The following is a 24490-nucleotide window of genomic DNA, read 5'->3' on the forward strand; positions in this document are numbered from 1 at the left end:
GTTTATTGCGGTTTTTTTTCTTTAAGTGAGGCTGTTCAGTCAATGTTGCTGACCCTGGGGAAGGTTGGTGCACGCTGTGATTTTTCCTTTTGGCTCAACAGTCAGAAGTGAGCAAGGCAGAGAGTGCAAGGTGTTAAAATGGACTGGCTGTATGCTAGAATCTGGTCGGGGGGGTGGGTGCTTGTGATGTCCTCGCAGGATACCTGCTTGGAAAAATCAGCTTTCTCTCATTTTGTCATATTTGTGATATTTTCTTTCCAAATTTCTGATCAGGAGTTCAAACCCCAATGTGGTATTTTTTATGTTTGCAATGTGCAATTTTATCTGAAGAGGTAAGTTAAGTGTTAAGTTCAGTGGCTGGGCTGAGTCTAGAGTTCACTGTGGACAAGAAAAAAAAATATCCTTGGCTTGATTGCTTACGGGTAAATCATGAAAATCAATTTAAAGCTCTAAATAGTATTTTTAAATTATTATTAAATATGGCCTTTTTTTGTTTTGTTTTTTAAATGCCCTGTTCTATTGCAAAGTGAAAGCCCAAAGCTGTGGTCATTGTGTCCAATTAGGCCAAATGCCCAGATGAAGAAAGGTGTATATCTGGGGGAAAGAGCTGCTGGGAGCAGAAATGCCTGGCCACTGGTGCAGAAAATTCCTCCAGGTGCTTCTGCTTTCCCTCCACCTGAACCCCCTTTCTTTTAATTCTGTTACTTACAGTGGTCTCCAGAAGAGAAAACTTTAAACCTCACAGGGAACTGACTCCTTTTACAATAAGGATACCGGACTTGGATAATTACCTGAAGATGTATGGGCCAGGTGGTGAGTTACGTGAGTCGAGGCGATTGGAAAGTGTACAGGAGAGCCGACAAATAGCGGGATAAAAACAACAGGTAATTATCACTTGAAAGGTTTTTACTGTCTCTCCATTATTCGAATATCATTAACTGAAAGGGACAAAGTGTTGCAGCCTGGTGAGGTGAATCTTTACCTTGAGAAAGGGGTTGTGCTCTTTGCTGTGTTTATTATGGTTTTGGGGGTTTTTTTCTCTTTAAATAGGGCCGTGTAGTCAATGTTGCTGACCATGGGGAAAGCTGGGGAAAGCTGGTGCCGGCTGTGATTTTTGCTTTTGGCTCAACAGGCAGAAGTGAGCAAAGCAGAGAGTGTAAGGTGTTCAAATAGACTGGCTGTCTGCTAGAACAGGGAAAACTGCTCAGTGCAATCAGGGCGATGCAATTTTTTTTTTTTTTTTTTTTTTTTTTCTTTTGCATATAGATAGGATTAAAAGGGAAACACAAGAAATCGAAGGGTGTCCCTTGGCGAGGTCTGGCTTCTACTTTTGCTGGTGTATGTGCATTTGCCTTTCAAGTTTAAGGGATAAAAGAGGGTAAATGGCAGTCCTCTATGGAAAACCCCAGCCGGGGGAAGGGGGGGGTGTCCCTGCCACAAAAACAACCAAAAAGAGCCCGGGGAGAGGAGGGGAGAAGGAAAGCTCCCCTCCCGGGGGGTGTCTGGATTAATGAGCTGTGGGAATTGCTTCCCGGGACAGGCTGGTGGGTGGCAAAGGCTGCGGCTTGGGGTGGTGGGAGAAACCGGGGGCAAGAGGGTGCGAGTTCCTGCTGCGCCTGCCTGCATCGCTTTTAGGCGAACTTTGCATGGGGAAGGGAGGAGAAGGGTTCGACATCTCCAGCTGCAGTGTGGTAAAGGAGGCAGGGCGGGGGTTTCAGCGCAGGGGTTCGAGCCGCATGGGCGCCCCTGGGCGCGTTCGGGGCGCTTGCGGAGAGGGAGCATCGCTTGCTCCTGTCGTGACTTGGCTTTTCTCCACCGAGGCGCGGCACGAAGGCGGCACGAAGCCAGGGAAGTGCCTGCGATGAGGGAACGGGGGGGATGATGGGGGCAGCGAGCACCTTTGGAGTCCGGGGCTGGGATCCAGCCCCGGACCCTCCCCGGGGCTCCGGCTGCGCCGCCTTGGCTCGTGTATCGCTTATCTGCAAAGAAGGGCCAGGGGGACAGGGGAGGAAAATCAGCCGGTTGCTATTTTTCATCTTTGACAAAGTAATTAAGACTGCACGGGCCGAGGAGGGCGGCGGCTGGTGCCCTTCCCCCGCGGGGGGGTCCCCGGGGGAAGGGAAGAGGAAAGCTGTCCGCCCTTCTCTTGGAAAGACCGCGACCCCCGCCCTGGAGCAGCCTCCCTCTCGCCCAGCCATTCTCTTCGGGAAGAAAACGGGGACCCCTCCCTCACATCGAGGGTGGGTGACTCCCCCAGAGCACCGAGGGATTTAATTTCTGGCCAATGGTGCAGAAATTTCCAAAAATCTGCCCAAGCCGCTTCTCCTCCATCCCTGAGACCCCCGAGGGGGGGCGGTTCCCCTGCGGGACAGGGACAAGGAGCCCGGAGAAATCGTCCGAATGGAGCTGAGGGCTGCGGGCTGGGGCGCTGAACCCCCACGCTGCAGGGAGCTGGTTTGGTTTGGAAAAGAGCCCTGAATCCAAGCTGGGAGCTCGGAGCGAAGCTGGTGTTTCCATCCCAAATCCCCAGGGAGCAGGGCTGTGCGGCCCCGAGGGCAGGACAGAGGGAAATGTGTGAAAAGCGAGCCGTGTTTCTGTTCCGCGGATCTTCCTCTTGGCTAAGGATGGATCCTCGGCTCCGGTGCCCAGCGAGGGCACCGTGCCCTCCCGCAGCTTGCCCTGGGCTACAGGGGAAGGAGAGGTGCTCTCGACTTCTCAGGAGGTAAAGGAGATCGATTCCCTTTTTCCCGGGGTGAAACTTCGATTTCACGTTTCAATGCTGACGGGGAAAGCAGAAATACAGCTCGGAAAAGAAAGCGAAGAGCGAGTTTTTCAGTTATTGGAAAAAAACCCAAAATAACTCAACCCAATGGCTCTAGAAGACGTTTAGGGGTCTTCCTGACCTAAATATCTCTTGGACTGCTGCCCTGTCGCTTTTAATCCGGGCCGTGCCTTTGGGGGCATTAACGTGAACAGGAGGCTGAGCTGAGGAGCGGATCTGCGGCTGGAGGATGCCTGGGGAAGGGAACAAAACAAAACAAAAACACCGCCACTAAAGCCCCGAGATCTCTAAAGAGACCCGCGGGGAGCACACGGAGTCACTGAATGGTTTGGGAGGGATCCTAAAATTCACCCAGCCCCGCCCCGCTCCTGCCATGGGCAGGGACGGCTCCCCCGAGACCGGGCTGCTGCTCTGCAGACAGAACAGGGCAGGAAAGGGACCCTAAAGGCGGGAACCTACAACCACCTACAGCCCGTGTGCCTGTGCAAAAATACCTGTGCGTGCAGACAGGAATTACAGACCTGTGGGATATAATGTACAGACTATCTACATTTATATAGAGATAAATATCATATTATAATAGATAATATATATAAGATAAAAACATTATAATATACAATGTACATAATATAGCAATCTTATACGATATACACAATATATAATATTATATTCTTTTAATATACACTCACATAATAGATATTCTATATTACATTACATTATCATATATTAATTATATCGAGTATATTTATATTTATATTTCCCCGAAGTGCTCGAAGATGTTCGAGGCAACATCTCAAGCTGACGCCGGCCGCGCTGCCAGCTCGCCCTGGGGCTCTGCTGGGAGCCCCAAGCATTTCTCAGCTGCGAGGTTTGACTGATCTTTCCGGCGAAAACCGATTTTCGCCGTTCTGCTTTGCTGGCCCCCGGCTTTCTTGGGGCTGTCAATTATCGCGGCCGGTGAGTTTCGGCTTCCAGCTCTGCTCTGTCCCTGCCGGGGTGGCCGCTCCTCTGCAGCACCGCCTGCGCCCCTGCCAGTTTTTCATGTGCTTCGCCCGCCCAGACAAACGCCCGTAAGCCGCCGGAGCAAGGACGCAGAGCAAAGGCGAGCGGTGCCGGCGAGCTCAGCCCCCTCCTCTCCTCTCCTCCCCTGCAGAGGCGCACGCCCCGCTCACGCTAAAATGTGACAAATACTCTCCGGAGGAGCTGACAGCAGCAGGGGCTATGCGGATGAGCAGCGTCGCTGACGCTGGAACAACTGGGAAGGTTGCGTAGGGAGCATCCCGGTTTGCCAAGGCGTTTCTTTTTTTTTTTTTTTTTTTGGCAGGGTGAACGAAACTGTCTTGTGCTGGGCAAATCTCTGAAAAAGCCTCTCGAGCAGAAAATCACACCTAGGAGGGGCGATCAGGTGTGAAACACTTCGTGGCGAAAGCGGTTCTCGTTGACACCTGACTTTTAAGGACGAATAATTCCCCCCTCCCAATAATCAAACATCAATGCTTTGATGGGCGAGGGGAGAGCACCGGCACCTTCAGGGTTGCTGCCCTCATTTTTGCTCCCACCTCAGACAGCTCTGATGAAAGAGAAGTTTGCTTTATTTGTGTGCATGGTTTAAATTTAACCGAAGCTTCCCCCACGGGGCACGGTAAAAACAGAGCACACAGTGCAGTTTCGCGCAAGGAGGGTGAGAAAGACACAATGTAAATGTATTTATGTACACGGTCAACTTCTCTTTGGGCGTGCGGTTAGACACGGACCTGATCGCTTTTATGGTTTTATGTCCGTGGTGTGTGGATATCAAAGTAGAGATAGAAATAGTAAAAATGTAAATTGGTGTCAGTATAGATTGATGCCGGTATGAATTGATGTCAGTATAAATTGATGTCTGTGTAATTTGATATCAGTATAGATTGATATCGATAAATTGATGTCAATATAAATTGATAACTTATCACAACACCTGCTCTGTGCGCTGCAGAAAGGCAGGTTTTAAAGAGGGAGCTGGGAGGGAGGAGGAAGGAAGAGGAGCAGAAATGGCAGGTTTGTCCCCGTTGCTCTCGGGTGCAGCAGTGGGTGTTTCTCACACGTCCCCCAGGTTCGGGCAGCAGAGCTGTGCCACCGTGGCCCGCCCGGCTTTGGTTTGGCGCTCAGCCCGCACATGAGTCACGGGGAACACGCAATGCCACCGCCGCCTGAGTGACAGCCGCTCCGGCTTCTCCGCGTCCCTTTAAAATCTCAACCCAAGGGTAATGATTTATCAAACCCTTATTATCAAGAAAATGTCACGCCAAGGGCACCTCGCTATGCACTGACGCAAAGCCGCTCTTTCCCAAGGAAGTATAGAAAGCTTTGCTCTGAACTGGGCTAAATCCAGTCCGCCGGCTGCCCGCGCCGCTCTTTTCGCCTCTCTCGGCTCTAGCCGTGGGTATTTAATACTCGGTAAGTGCTCGATTTCTCCTCGGCGGTACCCGGGAGCGCTGGAGGAGGAGCGGGAGCTGTCCCCGGTGCTGCCGGCAGAGCCTCCAGCGCGCCGGGTAGGGACGGATGCTGCGGGGAAAGGGGGAGCACCGTGGTACCCCAAAATGTCCCCGCAGGCTTTATCCCCGGGGCCGGCAGCCTGGGGCTGCGACGGAGGGAGAACTTGGGGGGGAAACGGTGATGAGGAGCTCAGTGAGACACTCTGGATAAAAAAAGAAGAAAAAAAAAGGTATTGGCAAAGATAACGTTAAACCGAGGGTTTGGTTTAAAAAATTGAACTAAAAGGTAGGCTTCGCCCGCAGGTATAAAGTGAAGATACTTTTTAAATTGCAGCTTTCAGCTGGAGGGAAAGGTAGAGGTGAGTGCGGGAGTGCCGTCAGTGATCTATTTAATGATTAGGGGCAGCTTAAATAAAATCTTTAGCATTATGTGGGTCGGAAACATGAAAAGAACAGGGGAAAGCTGCTGTTAGCGGCGTTAATCTCACCTTGGCGGTGCGGTTTTGGTTATTTTTTGGTTGTTGGTTTTGTTTTTGTTTTTTTTTGCATTTCACTCTCTTGCTGATGGGTTTTGAAGTGTAGCAGCCGGCTCAGAAATGTTCACCAGCACTATTTAACTTGGAGTTTTTTTGGTTTTTTTTTTAACATCCCCGACTGCCCACAGGGCAGTTTGTCTCTTGATCATATATAGTAAAAAAAAAAAAAAAAAAAAAAAAAAAAAAGTTGATGCGCATTGTTGAATGACAGAAAGGAAATGGGGCGTAAAATTAAAGAATCTTTCTACACTGGTGATAGGGAAGGGAGCATCCTACAGTCGTGATGTGAAATCTAACGAGGTCTGGCGGCGCAGTGCTGTAGAAACACTTACTTAAACTTGAATTACGGGTTTGCAGATGCTGGCGGTGTTTTTTTTGTTTGAGGTTTGTTGTTTGGGAGGGGGGGCTGTGATTTTTTTTGTGTGTGTGTGTGTGTGTACCGTACTCTTTTTTTTCCCCCCGAGTATTAACGTTGAATGGGAGGGCAAACAGGCGAACCGTGGCTCCTCGAAATTCTGCAGCACTCCCGGATTTTTTTGGCGCATGCGTTTCCTGCACGAGGACCAAAAAAAAAAAAAAAAAAAAAAAAAAATAAAAAAAAAAAAAATAGTCGTGTAAGCTCCGCAGTGCCAACGTGTTGTTTTTTTTTTTTTTTTCCCCCACCCCCCTCTTCTTCTCCTTTTGGTAAAATATGTGACGTTCTCATTTTCAGGATTACGCCAGTCAGGGGGATATGAGCAAGCAGCCGGTGAACAATCCTGAAGCGGTGGCTCCGGGACACAAGGAAGGTGCGGGAGTTGCGAGGATCAGCCCCGAAAATGAGCCGCAGAACGCCTCGGCCAGGCTGCCCCGCTCGCTCTCGGGCGACAGCAAAGCTCTTCCCTCGGAAGAGTCGAAACCGAACGATTTGGAGAGGACCAAAGTCGGGATCTGCAAGCTCAGCAGCACCCCGGTGCAAGCCAACTCCACCCTGCGGAGGGAATCCGAGGAAACCTTTCCCTGCAAGCCCGGCCCCGGGCAAGCCGCGATCCCTCACTGCAAAATCGCCGCTCTGCAGAGCGCGGACGCCGCTCCGAGCCTGGGAAAGGGCACGCTGGAGCAGAACAACGCCTGGCTCACCCTGAGCCACAGCACCGTGGTGCTGGGCACGGACGGCAACACTTCTGTTCTTCCCGGCAGAGTGGAGGGGGTGAGTGTTCCTCCCCAGTTTCTCCTTCCCCCGCTCCGGCACGGATTTGGGGCGGGAGTTCCAAACCCGGCTGCAGACGGGTCGGGGATGGGGCTGTGATGCCGGGAGGAGGGAAGGAAGAGGGGGACAGGGGCTCGCTGAAGCGCAGCGAGCATCCCGTGTCACTCCGGCTGGTTCCCGAGCCGTGCCTGTAGGTGCACATCCTTCCACGCCCCAGCGTCAGGTCTGCTCCTGTCCCCAGCGCCGGACGTGCCCTTCCCCTCGCCTTCCCATCCTCAGGCTCGTCCTCCTGCCCGAACCCCCGGGGTCTGCGTGCCCCGGACCCCCCTGTAACCCAAAATCGGGTCACGGGCAATCCCAGAAGAGGCTGCCCGGCCGGGAAGGCGCCGCTCCCCTGCCCTTCTCCTGTCCGTCCGCATTTGCCCTGGAAGCGGGGCGGTGCCGGGGCGGCTGCTCGCGAGGTAAAAGGGATTTTCACCTCTCCTGGTCGGTCCCGACCCTCCAGAGGCCACCGAGGGCTTCCACCCCCAGCGGAGGGGTCGGTCCACCCTCCCCGAGAGCTTCGTGGAGGGCCATGCTTTAACCCCCTCTTCCGTGTAATTATTGTTCTTATTCTTATACAATAATATATTATATTATAATAATATAAATAACGGCAGCACCGCCGTGCTTGTTTGCTAAAGTGGCTGCTTTCCCATCCCTCTTTTTCCTCTTTTTTCCGCCCCTTTTAGGAAGACGATGTGGGGGATGAAAACAAAGCCCGAGGGAACTGGTCCAGCAAGCTGGATTTCATCCTCTCCATGGTGGGTTATGCAGTGGGGCTGGGCAATGTCTGGAGGTTCCCGTACCTGGCCTTTAAGAATGGGGGAGGTAGGATGGCTTTTTCCTGTCTCTCTACCTGCAGTGTCGTCCGGGTCTGAGCCAGCCCCTGCCCTTTTGGGCGGGGAGAAACACGAGGGAAGCGGGGTCGGAGGCTTCCCATTGCCGGGCAGCCAGCGGCTGGGCTGAGCGGGGGCATCTCCACACCCTCATACACGTGGAGAAATATCTGCCTGGGCTGGTTTTTGTTTGCGTTATTTTGGGCTTTGGGGGTGGTGTTTGGTTGGGGGTTTTTTTGTTGTTGTTTTTTTCTTTCTTTCTTTCTTTCTTTCTTTTTTTTTTTTTTTTTTTTTTTTTTTTTCCCGTTTTTTGTTACGGGGCTGGAAGCAGGAAAGCCCTGACGTGATTTCCTTAAAAGGCAGCTCTTTCCTTTAAAAAAAACCAAACCAACCACTTGCAAGTGGTGCCGGCCGGAGAGGGAGGGAGATGGAGAGGCAGGGCTGTGTGATCATTGGAACCCCCCTCGCCCCGGTTACACACAGACACAGCCGGGGCTGGATCCGCGGGATGGGGAAACAGGAGGGGCTTTGGAGTCGGGACAGGGACCGGAGGACGTTGGATCCCGAGCCGAGGTGTTCCGCTGTTTCGTGAGGTTTGGGGGAATTCTTTAAAATCGCTCCGTGATCCGACTGAAAAATGTTCGTTTGGAACAGAGTGAGGGTCGCTCGGCCGAGGAGAGGAGAAGCTGGAAAAGAGGCTGCGCCGTTAATAGTTCACAGGGGGAAGAGGAGGGAGTTTATCTGCTTCTCTATTCCGTCCTCGAAAGGGCTCTCAGCAGAGGACACTGGTGCTGTGACCATGGAAAACATTTCTGTAGAGACCCTAAGAGCCGTGTCCTGAGGGAAAAGGCAATTTTAAAGAACTGCTTTTTAAACCGCGAGCTTTTCAAATTATTATTTGGGTTTTTTTTTTCTTTTTTACACGTAAAAACTTCCGAGCGGGAGGTGTTGAATGCCCATTTAGCAATAATGAGTATCTACTGCCTACAGAAAGCGCTGGGAATGTCGAAAACGTTGGGAATGCAGAAAGCTGACTTCCATTTTCCTTCCCCACCCCCGACCCCAGCCCTTCCTCCTGCCTCGTCGAGGGTGGGGAATCGATGACAAACCGAAAAAATTCTAACAGAAATAATGTCTTGACTGAGTTGTCGCCGGTAGCACGGGGCGATTCAGGTTGCTCTCTCTTCTCTCCCCCCCGCCCCCCAAGGTGCGTTCCTCATCCCCTATTTGATGATGTTGGCTCTAGCCGGGATCCCCATTTTCTTCCTGGAAGTCTCCCTGGGGCAGTTTGCTAGTCAGGGCCCCGTGTCGGTCTGGAAAGCCATCCCCGCCTTGCAAGGTGAGCGGAGCAGGCGCCGGCCCGGATTTTTGGAGAGCATGTCCTGGCACTCCGTCCTCTTGCATGGCTTCAGGCTCCGCCGCATGCCACGGGCGCTCCGCGGGCTCTGCGCGCTCCTTGCGCGGCCCTGGGCGACCTCCGCGGTGTCCCTGTCCCCGTCCCGTCCCTGTGCCACAGGACGCTTTGCAGCCGCCGGCATTAAATGGCTTTAAAAACCCATTGATTTTTTTTTTTTAAATGTATTTTATTTTATTTTATTTTATTTTTTTTCCTCCTGTCCCCCGCGTCTGCCCACAGGCTGCGGCATCGCCATGCTGATCATCTCGGTGCTGATCGCCATCTACTACAACATCATCCTGTGCTACACGCTCTTCTACCTGTTCGCCTCCTTCGTGCCCGTGCTGCCCTGGGCGTCCTGCAGCAACCCCTGGAACACGCCCGACTGTAAAGACAAAAACAAACTCCTGCTGGGTGAGTTGGGACTCCTCTTTTATTTGTTGTTTTTATATATATATATATATATTTTTTTTTTTTTTTTTTTGTTTTTGTGGCCGTGGTGATTTTCCAGAGCTTTCCGCAGCTCAGCTGCGCCCCTGGGAGATGCCAGAGGAGACTGCGGATGGCCGGCCAGGAGGGGCTCCCACCCACACTTCCCTCTGCTTTTATTTGTATTTTTTTCCTCACCGAGGATAAATTAGATTTGTCATTTTGAATGTTAAAAAAAGTGCCGATTTTTTAAAATTTTTTTCTTTCTTTCCTCGGAGGAAAACTCTGTGTAGGAAACCAATTACCACAGCTGGCGGGGTGGAGTGTCTGCTAAAGAAGAATTGTTTGTCTCTAGAGAAGCTTCTCTTTAATGAAAAAAAAAAAGCGCCAACCCCCCCCCGCCCCCCCCCAAACCCCAAAACCCGTTTTCTGCAAACGGCTCCAAACACACTGAAAACAGGAAAAGTAAACCTAATTAACTCCCTTTTGGAAAAGGTGTCTGAAAGAAAGTTCAAGTGATTAGGTGTGTGTTTTACAACAACAACAACAAAATCCCTACACTTTATTTTTCTGCCCCCCCCATCTCGTTTTTTCCTAGATTCCTGCATCATTGGCGACCACCCCAAAATACAAATCAAGAACTCTACTTTCTGTATGAGCGCCTATCCAAACCTAACCATGGTGAACTTCACCCGGGAAGGAAACAAAACATTCGTCAGCGGCAGCGAAGAGTACTTCAAGTAAGATCTTCATTTAGAGAAACAACGCCGGTCTTTCTGTAAAATCCGCTGGAGCAGGCAGCAAATTGCAGCTTGGAAAACCAGCAGCACAGTAGTCAAGGGCAGCAAATGACGCTCATTTTTTTTGTGCTTAGGAATTATGAGAGTTGAATTCAAACGCTGGGTTACTCGTTCTCTGCTCCTGTGGTGCTTAGCACAGCTGGGGTGTTGGCCCATGCCCGGCAGTTTTATCTGCTACTGCAATGCAGATAAATAAAATAATACGTGATGAGAGTCGCTGGAACCATCTAGAGAAACTGCTGAGGACACTGAAGCGAAACAGAAATGGAATTTGAGCTGAATCCCTGCCTGTGCTTGCTGTCATCATTTTTTTTTTTAATACAATTTTTTAATTTTTTTTTTTTTGTCTTTATTCTTAGGTACTTTGTGTTGAAGATTTCAGCGGGGATTGAATATCCCGGTGAGATTAGATGGCCCTTGGCACTGTCTCTTTTCCTAGCTTGGGTGATCGTTTACGCCTCCCTTGCTAAAGGAATCAAGTCGTCAGGAAAAGTAAGAAAAATATTTGTGACTGCACACTCACAAGGAAGCAGGGTGCTGGTTTTTAGGGACTCACACTCTAATTGTAATTTTAATTTTACAGCGCAACCTTGAATTACTGAAAATACTCGCAGTAAATGACTAAGCATTAATTGAAACGCCTTTTTCCTGTTTGTGTTTTCCTTTCTAGCCAAAACAGAAACAATTTTTGTTTGACTGTTTCTTTTTTTCTCTCTGATCTTCAATAAATTTAAAACGAGCTCTTAAGCTGCACTCAGCAGCGGGATGGCACCAATGGCACTTCCCTGTTCTGTGTGGTGTTCATAAAAATTCTGCAATCGTCTCACTGGAATCCGGGAAATTTTGATGTAAATTAAGATGTTAATTATTTAAAATTCAGAACTGAACTTTAAAAAGCTCAGAGTGTGTGTGTGTGTGAGCAGCATAACTGGGATAAAGACATGAATTTTCTGGAGCTGTTCACAGAGCTCTAGACCCTTTGCTTCTAGAAGCTGACTTCATCTGTTGGGAGGTCACTTGGTAATTAACAGAAAATCCTGGGACTCAGAGTTCCAGGGGAAAATCGAGATTATTTTTTTCCCCCTTACCTTAGTGGGATAGGAAAAAAAAATATTTCATGAAAGGCAAGAGACTGGATAATAATGTGGGTTTGGATGTACCGGTGGATATTTCTCTAAGTGACTCAAGAAAAATACTGACACTGATGTCAGAGATGAAATTATTGACTCCTTGGTATCAGGGATACAAATCCTGTATTTATGTAGAGATTAGTTCAGTATCTTGACTGTGCAGAAATTCACCAGGACAGCTTGTGGAAACACCTCTGGAAACAAACAAGAAAAGCTCGAAAAGCAGCTTCAGAAGTCACTTCAGCTCAGACCACAGGCTCAGGGAGGTGATTCTCCCCATCTGTCCAGCTCTGGAGCCCACAACACCTGAAGGATCTCTTGGAACGAGTCCAGGGGAGGCCACAGAGATGCTTGGAGGGCTGGAGCCCCTCTGCCTTGGAGACAGGCTGAGAGCTGCTCAATTTGGGGAAGAGAAAGGTGCAAGGAGACCTTCCAGCACGTTCCAGTGGGGCCACAAGAGAGCTGGAGAGGGACTGGGGACAAGGACATGGAGTGACAGGACAAGGGAAGGTGGCTTCAAAGTGACAAAGGGAGGGTTTAGATTAGATATTAGGAAGAAAATATCCTCTAAAAGACTGTGGGGTGCTGGCACAGGGTGCCCAGAGAGGCTGAGGCTGCCCCATCCCTGGAAATGTTCCAGCTTGGGCTGGGATCATCCTGGTCTAGGGGAAGGTGTCCCTGGCCATGGCAGGGGCTGGAATGAGCTGATCTTTAGATCCCTTCCAACCCAAACCATTCCATGATACAATTCCACAGTGTGTTGTGGTATGGGTCTGTTTTGTTTGGGACCCAGACGTTAATGTGAAAAACACTTACAGTGGTTTTGTGTTGAATGTAAAGCTTAACTGGCCATAACCCAACCACTGTATTTGAGCACAGAGAGAGCTGTGTCCTAGATAATTATTAAAACATTGGACACACAGCCATTGTTGTGTATTTACACATCATGATGATTAGGTCTGCCTAGATAATTTCAGACTTTCCCTTCTTTGAATTTGGACCATAACTACCATCATGGTGATATTTAATTATTAAGAGGTACAAACAGTAATAAAAATTCTCTAGGATTTTTTGTTTGTTTGTTTTGTTTTGTTAAATACAGAAAAAATATAGAAGAAAATTACAGAAATAAGTGTTACTGAATGGCACTTCTCATTTCATTCCCACTGAACTGTGATAGTTCACTCTGGGAAATGATCAAAATCAGTATTTTCCTTTAGCTTTAAATTCCTATTGCTCCTCTCCAGACAGAGAGAGGAACCCTCTTCCCCTCTCTGCCTGGAATTCCAGCTCTTACCTCTGTTGTTGTTGAAGTTATTCCTGTTTCCAGCAGCAAGAAGAGCTGTTAAATTTTAGATTTCCAGGGAAATAACCCTGTTTTCTTAGTTTATCCCCTGACTGCTGGCTCTGAGCCTTAGTAATTGCCTTCCTCAGGCAAAGCATCTCTTACATTTCCCCTCCTCCCTTCTCATCCAGCCAGCCCTTTTCTCTGCCCTGTCCAGGTTGTGTACTTCACAGCTACGTTCCCCTACGTGGTTCTCATCATCCTTCTCATAAGAGGAGTGACTCTGCCGGGAGCTGGAGATGGGATCTGGTATTTCATCACACCCAAGTGGGAGAAGCTGATTGATGCCATGGTGGGTTTGCTGACCGCACTCGGAGCTGCTGGGGGGAACAAATCACACAGATGCCTCGGGGAATGCTGCAAGCATTTTCCACGTGCGGGGGAGGTGTCACCTGTGGAAACTTATCCTTCATCTTACAGGGGGAAAGCGTTATTTAGGGTCACTGGCAGATAAAACATCAGTACCTGGTGGAGGTTTCCCCCCTTGGTTTGCATTTTTTTTTTATTTCTGAATGTATTTCAAGGGATATGTATTAAACAGTATCGTTTTTATATTTGTGTCTCCCCTCTACAGCAAGGTTTATGTTGTCCTTTTATATGGGCTCAACAAGAACAGTGCTCCTTACCAAATGGGCCTGGTGTAGTTCATGGCAGGATTTTGCTCTTAAATATTCCATTGACATCTATTGTTGTAACACCCTTTCCTGAAGCTGATGCTGTTTTCTCTCCTACGTAGGTCTGGAAGGACGCTGCCACTCAGATTTTCTTCTCCTTATCTGCAGCATGGGGAGGTCTAATTACCCTCTCATCATACAACAAATTCCATAATAACTGCTACAGGTGTGTAACAGGGAAATGCATCTGTTTTATTAAACATGTTTGTACAAAAACAGGCGCCCTCCATCATGCAGAAATCTGGTTTGTAAGTCCCCCTTCTCTTGTCTTTTTTCCCCTTGTCTTTTTTCCCCTTTTGTCCTTTTCTTCCTTCTTGTATTTTTTTTTTTCTTTTTTCCTCTCTTCTGTTAAAAAATGTGTTATGAATCATGTCGCCATCACTGCCTCTCCTCTTCAGAGAGGCCAAGAGCAGATGTGCTTGCCCTCTTGCATGGCCTGTGTTTCCCACACAGCACATGTAATAATTAAGGGGCACAAACAGTAATAAAAAATCTTTAGGCTTGTTTTTTTCAGTTGAATACAGAAAGCCCATGGTGATGGAAGAGCACACAGGTGATGGACACTTGCAGACCTGATTGCTGGTGTTGCTGCGGAGACATCTGTGCTCCCTGAGCAGCATCAAATGCACCTGATGAGTGTAAAAGCGTGCCTGAAAGTAACCCCACGAGATGTGTGTGCTCGTGAGAAGCTCCTGAGCTTCTGTGTGCAAAGCCTTCCTTGTGTGTCTCCCACCAGGCTGCTTGTGTTTCCTTCGCAGGGACACGCTGATAGTCACGTGTACCAACAGTGCCACGAGCATCTTCGCGGGCTTTGTCATCTTCTCAGTCATTGGCTTCATGGCAAACGAACTCAAAGTGAACATTGAAGCCGTGGCAGACCAAGGTAGGGCTCCTTACTGGCGTTTCATCACTCAGGCAGGCACCCCGTGGCACTTCCAGCTCTGTTGTTAATGGTAACGCTGATGGCGGAGGTGGGAAGGATGGCTTCAAACTGGTGTGGGTTAGCAAACCACAGGTAGGTATCTCTGCACAGGGGAAGGTACCTGGGAAGTCAAGGTTGTAGTTCAAACCTCTTAATTGTGTTGTGTTTTATCTTCTTTCTGCCAGGGTCAGGATTAAGTGCTCGAGATGGTATTTCTTGTTGGGACTCAGATGTTTATTAATTCTTACTTACATTACAGTCTCACAAGCTGTGAGTGCTACAGCACGTCTAGCTAACAAACTAAAAATGGCCCCTATCTCTCTCTCTACAAGGCCTTTTAAGGATAAACTGTCCAATTAAGAGATGACACCTAAATTATTTTTCCTTTTAACCCAATAACCAACCAATGGCCCGCAATGTGGACTTTTCTATCCAATTACAAAATACCACCCAGACCCAGGAAGAAGAAGGTGAAAAAGAAGGACTCAGCTTACACCCTAAATCCTCCATCTTGCTTTATATATATAATTGCTATCTTCTAAACCCTTAAACTCTAAGTTTTCCACCATGTGATATCACACATTTCAATTTTCAATTCAATTTTGGAAGTCTTCTCCATGGCCTCAGGTGAAATGCAGTGTTTTCTTGGGGTGCCTAAAGTCTGAAATTCTCAGTGCCCAGGGTTCCAACACTTAATCACTTGGTTGGTAAGAGAAGGAAGGGAAGCAGAGACTCATTTTAACCCTTTGTGTAAGTGACTGATGGAGGGTAGGGTGGGATGGGCCCTTCTTGTTGTCTAAGGGATTATTGGCCTTCTCATTGGTCTCTGATGCTGTTGGTCAAATCCTCTTCAAGGTAGAAGTTGTCTCTGGGGGTGGGAATTTTGGATAAGAGGAGGGTGGGAGAAATCTGGTTCGGGGGGTGGATTGTGCTGCTGAACTGCAAGGAGAGGCTCCCACGGACAGGTAAAACTTTCCAGAAGAACTGATTAGAACATCTTGGTTAGTGAAGAGAGATGGTCACTAGTGGGGATCTGAAAGGTCTTAACTGCTAGAGCCAAGTGCCAGCTAAACCACAGCTCTGTGCCAGTCCTTGCCAGGACATCTCCAGGGAGGAGTCGTTCCAGGATGAGTGACTAGCTCCTAAGGATGATTGTAGGGGTTGTTGCAGTTGTGTTAGATCATTTGTTGCTCCACCAGCTCCCTGGGCAGCCCATTCCAGTGCTTAACCAGCCTTCCAGTGAAAAAATTCTTCTTGATTTCTAGCCTGAACCATCCCTGGCTCAGCTTGAACGATGTCCTCTTGTCCCGTCCCTTGTTCCCTGGGAGCAGAGCCCGACCCCACCCGGCTGCACCCTCCTGTCAGGGAGCTGCAATGTTTACATTAATATTTTTATTTTAGACTTCTCCTCCATTCTGGAACAAGCAACGAGAGCTGCCCCAAAACCTAAACCACGCTGTACTCGCCAAATGATTTGTGAGGAGTTAGAGCTAAAGGAGCTGTGCTTGAGTGGAGCTGCAGCAGAGAGAGAGGCAGAGAGGTGGGATGAGAGGCGAGGCTGTCAGGGATGGTGGAGGGAAGGCTTGGCTCAGCTGCTGCATCTCTGGAGATGGTGAAATATTCAGCACAGGAGGTCAAAACCCCTTTTCTGCAGAGTGCTTGCTGGTGGTCTTGGAGTGAGCAGCTAGTCCCAGGCTGGAGCTCTGCTCCCAGCTGTTCCAGGGGGTGTGGGAACAGCTGGGAGTTTGTGAGAGCCTGCTCAGATCAGGTAAAGTTATTTCATGAGGGTGAGGCTTTGCTGCTCTCCATGACAGGGGGAAACAAAACTCAGTGAAGTAATAGAAGATGAATTTGCAATAGGAGGGGAATGAAGATGAAGGGTAATTGTGGACTGAGACAGTGCATTTTATAACCGTCATTGGAAAGTAAACTCAAGAACTGCTGAAAAGCACCAGCCCTTGTCATTGCCTGATTTGTTTTTTATTATTTATTTTTTTAAAATTCCAAAGTTGTATTTCTTTTTGCAGAGAAGGAGAAAAAAAACAAAATGATGATGATGAAACACTATCTTCCTTCAAGTTTTCAAAACTTTGAATGAAAATGTTAATGGAAATAAGAAGGGGTTTTAAATTATTTTCCTTTTATTTTCCTCTTAAATGAATCTGAAAAACATAGCACATTTTTTCATTTAGAATTTTCTCATCATTTTTCTGATGAACAAGAAGGACAGCACAATCTCTTTTTGTTCTACTCTCTGATTAGGAACATAGTGTAGCTGAAAATTGTTATACTTTAAAATGAAAGTCCAAGATAATTTTACTTTTTAAGACATGTCAAGTATTTCGAGTTCTCCTGGCTTTAATACACTTTTATGGAGAGTTCATAGCCACCAAATCTTGGAGTTTGAAAGGAATGGGAGCGAGCCTCCCTGTGATCATTTCCTGTGTGTTTTAACTAGGATGGTTATGAGGGGCTGACACAGAGACATGTGCAGCTTCATATTCTACAATTTAACTTTTCCTAAAAGTGTGATTAATGGGAGCTTATTACTCTGAAACTTAATTAAACTTCTATATGCAGGCAGCATATAGAACAGAGCCCTTATCTCCAACAGTGAAGAAGAAATCTTTAATTAAGAGATTAAAACGGTGTTTGTAAATACAATAATAATTCTACGTGCAAAAAGGAATAATTTTTTTGCAGCACATTTTAAAGGCAGCAGCACTTACTAAGTCATGTACAGAGTTTTTTTTGTTTTGTAATTTTTTTTTACTGTGTTTTAACTCTTGTATTTGCCTTTTGTTTAGAAGGAACCCCAAACCCTTCGCGAGCTGCCCAAGGAGATGATTTTTATGCTGCTGAGACTTGTGTTTTTCTCAGCACATGAGCAAGCAGCAGCTCTGTCTCGAACACGAGCAGCATGTGCAGCTGGAGGAATTGGGCTGCAATGATCTGGAGTAGAAATGAATGAGGCAGAGCGAGTGGGGAGCCCATCCCCAACTCATCTGTGTCTCACCTGGCAGGAAACAAATCTCAGAGTGCCTGAAGTGGGCATCCCCTCAAGGGATAAATGGAGAAGAAGTACCACCTGCTGTAATGCTGCCACCACAGCCTGGAAGCCTTTGCTCCCAGGCAGACCTAAGCACGTACAAAAATACTTTATCTTTCTGGCTGATAGAAATTAAAGCCCAGTTAAAAAAAAAAAAAAAAAAAAAAAAATTTTGGAAAATTCCTGATTTGGGCTTTAAGAGATTCCGTCTCCTTATTTCTTGTGCTCTGCATTATTTCAGGTTTTCTTGTGGATGTTTTTAGCATCGCAGTAGTTGTTACCTTCTGTCGGGTATCAGGCCTGGGCATGTTTCATATTCTCTCCACATTTAACAGCGTGGCGATGAGTTGAAGGAGAATATTTGCATTTCCACTCATGTTATAGCACTGAGGTGTGGATATTTGCCATGGGCTGCTAATTGGCAGGGAAGTGGCAGGAATTTGATCATAGAGCAGGACAGAAACATTGTCTGGCTGCAGTGTGCAATTTTTGCCAATTTTTTAAAAATTTGGATCAGTGTGTTGGTATACTGGTCAAATACACGTTCTGCTTGGAAAGTTGGAGTAAATATGTGATTAGGAATTTACAGTGTAAATAGAAACTAACCAGGTAAGGCTGAACTCTGTAATGCTTAAGCCTTTCTGTAAATAAGGAAGATTGAATCTGATAACCTTTATTTTTCTTATTTCTAGGTCCTGGGATTGCTTTTGTGGTTTACCCAGAAGCCTTAACCAGGCTGCCCCTCTCTCCCTTCTGGGCTATCATCTTCTTCTTGATGCTTCTGACTCTTGGATTAGACACGATGGTAAACTGCTTTTGTGCCCCATTCTTCTCCTTTTGACTTTCCTGTTGATTTCTTTGGAGGCTATGCAAACCATTGCTATTTCCCAGTGAGTCATGAGAAAACTGGAACCAAGCAAGGCCACCGATGCTGAAACCATTTTGGCAGAGCTTTGGTGCTGCCAGCTGAGCCTTTAACACCTAGGCTTCAAAATACTCTCTTCTGCTGTTTTATATCCAATTGGGCCACTTTGTGTGCACTGAAATGAGCCCTTTTTTTTTTGTGTGTTCCAGTTCGCCACCATCGAGACCATCGTGACCTCCGTGTCGGATGAATTCCCCAAGTACTTAAGAACGCACAAGGCGCTGTTCACCCTCGGGTGCTGCGTGTCCTTCTTCATCATGGGATTTCCTATGATCACTCAGGTAACCACACCACCTTTGAGCATCACTGCCTGCCCCAGTCCCCGTCTGGCTGCCCTCCTCCCACACAAGCTGCAAAAGGTTTAGCTGAGTTCTGCCACTGAGTTCTGAAAGTCTAATATATATATATATATATAAAATCATGTGTTGTTTATTTCCCAAAGTTATTCAGCAGGCCTGACTGATCTGAGAGGGAGACCAAATTTACTAAGATCTGATCTGACTGAGATATTCTTAAAAGACTTTGTCCTTCAAACCTTTCTGAGAATCAGGCCTTTAAAATTTTCTCTGGCCAAACGTCTCCAAAATAGTGATAGCAATTAAGTATTCAATCCACAGTGACGGAGGGCAGGGTTAGATTAGATAATAGGAAGAAATTCCTATGTGAGGGTGGGCAGGCCCTGGCACAGGGTGCCCAGAGAAGGTGTGGCTGCCCCTGGATCCCTGGAAATGTCCAAGGTCATGTTGGACAGGGCTTGGAGCAATCTGGGCTAGCAGGAGGTGTCCCTGCCCATGGAAGGGGGGTTGGAATGAAATAATCTTTAAGGTTTCTTCTAACCCAACCCATTCTATTAATAAAGGGGAAAAGACCCCAATTTTGAATGTCATATAAATATGCACACCTGTTTTGAGCACCTTTCCTCTGAGATTAGACATATGTCCAATGGTCTCAGCAAACTGTGGAGTCAATACCGGCATTCCCATCCACTGTTGATAAACTTCAGGGTCTTCTTCATTAATACCTTCAGCATTATATATAATTTCAAGATGAGATGCAGAGAATCTTAATATTTTATCCATCTTTTTCCCCCTTTTTTCTTTCTTTTCTTCCCCCTTACCTCATCACCTACTAGCCCAACTTTGCTGTTCTAAAGCCCAGGAAGGGTTCAGTTCTTTATTCACTTGAATTATGCTGCTTTGCTCCATCATGGAGACAGGACATGAAATCCTTTCCAAACATGAAGTGGGATCATTATTATGGCGGTTCTGCTTTCAGTGGAGATTTTGCTTTCCACATGTGGTCTGACATGGTTTTTTGACATTGGAGACATCACAAGGTGGAAGGTCTGATCGCAGTACAGTCCTTATTCTTAAAGAACTGGACTCAAAGCTGTCCTAGCTAGCAGAAACAGGTGTACCCCCTCCTCTTTTCTTGTTGGATTTGGGATTCATCCAGCCAGAAGGAAGAAGCCTGTGTTTGAGCCAGTCAGTGTTTGGATGCTTCCTTGGGTGCTGTTCCTCTCCAATCTGCCTGCCTCAATGCCCCCAGTAATCTTTTACCTTTCTTCCCTTAGGGTGGAATGTACATGTTGCAGCTTGTGGACACTTATGCAGCCTCTTACTCTCTTGTCATTATTGCCATCTTCGAGCTCGTTGGAGTTTCCTACATCTACGGTAAGGAAGAATGTTGGTTTTGCACAGCCTAGGTCAAAGCAATATTTTAGCAAATGATAAAGTGAAATTCTTGAGGAAAGGGGTGATTTTTCTTTGTAATAGAAAGCCTCAGAGCTCTCTTATTTTGGGCAGAAGCATGATAGGACTTCAGGATACCTTTAAATGTGTGTATTCAAAAGAGTTTCATACAGACTCAAATCATTTTCCACCAACAGCTCAAAGATATGAGACTAGACCAAATACTTGGTGACACTTTTCCAGGGGTGCTTTTGAGCTTCAGCAGCTTCAGGGACAGAGCTCTCCTGAGCCAATAGAGATATCTTGGTGTTTGCAGTGTGCCAGGCACCCACCAGAGCTGCTCCATCACTGCCTTCTGCAACTGGAGGCGGGAGAGGAAATACCACAGGTGTTCATGGCTTGAGATGAGGACAGGGACAGATCATGCACCCAATACATCATGGGCAAACCAGACTCAGTTTGAGGATATTAATTGCATTTGTTGTTAAGAAAAGCAGAACAGGATAATGAGATATAAAATAAATCTTGAAAACACCTCTCCACTACCTCCTTCCCAGCTCTATCTCCTCCCTGTCAAAGACAGGGAATCTCCCTTGTTTTCTTTAATTTCATGGAAATACAACAGTGTATTCTAGCCTCCAGTTCAGTGAGTATGCCGGAGAGACTGGCTGCTAAGCCAGACATGACCTAGTGAGGATATGTTATGGAATGTGACAGGAAAATCCAAAGTACAGAGAGAAAAGTTGATTTAGGCTGGTGATGTTTTGGTCGATCAAAATTCTCGGCTATTTTTTATGTCCCTGGAATGTAAGTAATTCAATTAGAGTTGGTTTAGAAGTGAAATGAAACCCAGCTTCTCTGAAATCAGTACAATTTCGTAGGAGGTGAGGAGGGGGGAGGCTTAACAAGAGTCTAGAGCTTGTGGATTTTTTTTCCTTCTTTCTCCTCCTCACTTTGCTGACAGCTGCCTGAACAATGCTGTACCAGATGTTTTCACTCTTCCTGGCCACCAGCATTGACAGCATCACCTGGTCTGTGCCAAGGATTGCCCTCTTTAAAGCCATTGCTATCAGTGTGAAAGAGAAAAAATCTGCGTTTAAAATATTTTTAATATTTAAAAACCTACTTAAAGCTGTAAAATTTCTTTGCTCTGTGTGATTTTCAGTCAGGATGAAGGCAAACAGGGAAGAAGAGCTGGCCCTGTTCCTTCTCTGAACACTGTGTGGCAGAAGCACTGCAAACCAGCCTTTGTGGAATGATATTTCATGAGGTTTGCAAGAAAAAAACCACTCTGGCCAGTGTCTGCTTTGCCCAACAATTCCAGTATCCCCTAAAAGATTAACATTTATGAAAAAACATAGAACAATACAGAAATAATAATAGCTCTGCAAAGTAAGGACATGAACAGAGGAGAAGGGTTTTTTCAGTCAGATGTCATTTCAGTGTAATCAGATGTGGAAAAGATCTGACAAATTACAAATCGTTCTTTCTGTGCTTTCTGTACAACTGATTGCTCATCCACAGGTGTTGAGGTACAGGCTTATAATCTATTTCAAATATAATAATATTTCATAATAATAATTCAATAATAATAATAATAATAATAATAGTGCTACAATCTATTTCAGAGACTTTTCCCTGGAATTAACCTTTTGCTAGACTAAGGAGCTTCCTTTCTCCTAAGTGAAAAAAATGAAAGACTTACATTAAAATCCTGGCCTGTTTGACTAATGTAGCAGAGCCACTTTTACTCTGCTAAAGCTGCTTTTGTCAGGACTGCTCACAGAAATACACCTGGTACATCTGTGATTTGTGTGTTGGAAATACAGGTACAGGCAAAGCTGCTGCTTGGCTGTTATATTCCTTCAAGCAGGGCTTAAAATTGGAATAATCTATTTTCAAGGTCTGACAACTGCTGTTTTACCCTCCACTGACACCTTTCCCTGTGTACTTGTTCTCTTTCTGGCAAGCAGGCTGGCACAACAGTGGCAGGTGTTTTTGTGATGAAATAAATTTGTCTTTAGCTCTTGTTACATGTTCTGCTCGCTGAGCTTGTTGAGATTTTTAAATCCAAAAGAGACACATGTGGTTGTTTCCTTGTAATCACTGATTTTTCAGTAGAGTCTGTGCTCCACAACCCAATCAAATGCACCCTTTTTATTTCACATGCTGGTTCAGAGGTTTATTCTCCAGCTGTTTATTCTCCAATTTATGATGAATGATTAGTAAAGAACAGCTTAGAGGGGGGAGTATTAATTTAAACATCAGCATAATTCCCACTGTTGCATTTTGTAGCATGAAGCTAAAGACAAAAATCCCCGTGTTTGAGTGAGACACTGCTGGAAACTGAAAATATATGATGGTAACTTTGTTCATGCTCCTTCCAGGTCTGCTTTTTACAGTTTGTTTTCTGGAAGGTTTGTTGTCAGAGTGAGTGGGAACTGCTGCAGTGTATTTGTAGAAAGCATCAGTAGTTTTGAACATTTTACCTGTAGAAGAATAGTGAAGTTGTCATCTGGCCAGGTTTGCAGTCTCCTTTTGAATGGCTTTTATATCTTAGCTCCTCTGAGTGCATCATTCTACTTCAGAGAGGGGAAAACCAGGTATGGAATATCACGTGCTGTTTATTTCCCAAAGTTATCCAGCAGGCATGACTGATCTGAGAGGGAGACCAGACTTACTAAGATCTGAAAAAAAAACCCCAAACTGGTGTTCTGTTAAATAAAATATCCTTTGCATTTTTAGTTTTTCTGTAGAACTTTCACTGGAAAGAGATAAGTAACGTATAATCCCTCCATTTGTTTGCATACATTTGATTCTTGAATTGCTAATATTTAAGAGTGCCTTGAACTGTGAATATCTACTGACTATTCCAAAAAGGAACTACGTTTTTTTTTGTTTTGTTTTGTTTTGTTTTTTTGTTTTTTAAATCGGAGTTTCAAACAAATCTGTGCAGGTTTGCATGAAGCTAGCACGAATTTCAGAGGCAGAAACCCCTGGTAATTATGCAGTTAGGTATCCCTACTTTACAGCAGCAAGTGTGGCTGAAGCAGACCCTTTAGATGAGATTTAAACTTTGTGGAAATACCCATGAGCCTGCACCTTGTGCTCCTGTACTTGGTTTAAGCCCGGCTTTGTTCCCAGCACAGCACAGGGATGGCTGCTGTGTGAGAATCCCCCTCACCCTCACTGCAGGTCAATAAAACACAGGGGCAAATCTTTCAATTGCAGCAAGAATCTCCTTTCAGGCCCATCACACGATGACCTCGGGGGTTGCATTTTGTCCAGACACACAAACTCCTATTACATAATAGAGAAGTACAGTGATTTCATGGGTCATAATAATGAGATGTATTTTACAGAGAATAGGCTCTCTGAAGAAGAACACTTCTGGTAGTCAGTAAAAGAGAAAAAGAGGGAAAGAAATAACAGTTACAGAGAGAAGAAAAATAAAAAAAAAGTGGGTAGTTGGATCTTCCAAGGAGGTTTTCAAACAAAAAGTTGGAGTTTGTTGTAGTTAGGCACAAGGGAGGGCACCAGAGCTCTGCTGCAGACTGGTTTCTTTCACACCTAATTGCTTTTCCTTTTGCTCTTTACAGGGCTGCAAAGATTTTGTGAAGACATAGAAATGATGATTGGATTCCAGCCAAGTAAATTCTGGAGAGTCTGTTGGGCATTTGTGACCCCAACTATTTTAACAGTAAGGAAAAAAAAAAAAAAGTTTCTCCAAAGAGTTTTGTTGTTGTTTGTTCATTATGCGTGATTTCATGATGTTTCTGGGTGCTGGTAGTTAGAACTTGGATGGAGATACTTAAAGACAGTTGCATGTGTTCTTTAGCACAGTGTGAGCACTGTCAAATCTTATTCCTGGTGAGGGAAAAGAAAAGCCCTGGATCAAGTTAATAACTTATTTGCAGTATTGTTAATTCACAAATGAGGGCACTTTTCTTTCTGTAAACTGGAAAAGGTTTAGTTTTCACAGGCAGGTATGACTGTGTGAAGGGACAAGTGAGTTTTGGTGAGCTCAACAAAATTCTGGGTTGTGAAGAAATGAAGTTTTCTATGGTGAGAATGATTTCTCCAATGGGTAAAATCTATTTTTTCACATAGATTTTCTTTACCAACTGTCTTCACTGCACTACAGTATTGCTGTGTGTGAAAACCAGGTAGATCTATCTCAACTACTTAATCTTGTCTGATTGTGGCAACCAATGTGCCTAGAGTTTGCAAATCACTTTTAAAAAGCTTGCAGACATAGTCCAGTTGACAG

The 24490-nt window shown here is 46.1% G+C and overlaps 1 protein-coding gene across 3 annotated transcripts in view; it reads left to right on the forward strand.

The window, feature by feature from the left end:
- Positions 1–738: 738 nt before the first annotated feature.
- Positions 739–24490, forward strand: part of SLC6A5 (solute carrier family 6 member 5) — a 32243-nt gene continuing 8491 nt past the window's right edge. The window contains exons 1-14 of one of the 3 annotated variants that reach the window (XM_040067193.2): positions 739–884; positions 6505–6981; positions 7713–7851; positions 9067–9198; positions 9496–9669; positions 10283–10424; positions 10844–10976; positions 13117–13251; positions 13696–13799; positions 14392–14516; positions 18297–18409; positions 18679–18810; positions 20103–20202; positions 23820–23920. In XM_040067193.2, coding sequence (XP_039923127.1) covers positions 6526–6981; positions 7713–7851; positions 9067–9198; positions 9496–9669; positions 10283–10424; positions 10844–10976; positions 13117–13251; positions 13696–13799; positions 14392–14516; positions 18297–18409; positions 18679–18810; positions 20103–20202; positions 23820–23920 — 1986 coding nt within the window. In that variant the 5' untranslated portion in view covers positions 739–884; positions 6505–6525. Of the gene's footprint in view, positions 885–4894; positions 5219–5245; positions 5314–6504; positions 6982–7712; positions 7852–9066; positions 9199–9495; positions 9670–10282; positions 10425–10843; positions 10977–13116; positions 13252–13695; positions 13800–14391; positions 14517–18296; positions 18410–18678; positions 18811–20102; positions 20203–23819; positions 23921–24490 lie in introns of those variants that run through there. The other 2 variants (XM_040067190.2, XM_040067191.2) reach the window with 2 other exon arrangements.

The sequence above is a fragment of the Hirundo rustica genome, chromosome 6 (assembly GCF_015227805.2).
Source record: "Hirundo rustica isolate bHirRus1 chromosome 6, bHirRus1.pri.v3, whole genome shotgun sequence".
NCBI lineage: Eukaryota > Metazoa > Chordata > Aves > Passeriformes > Hirundinidae > Hirundo > Hirundo rustica.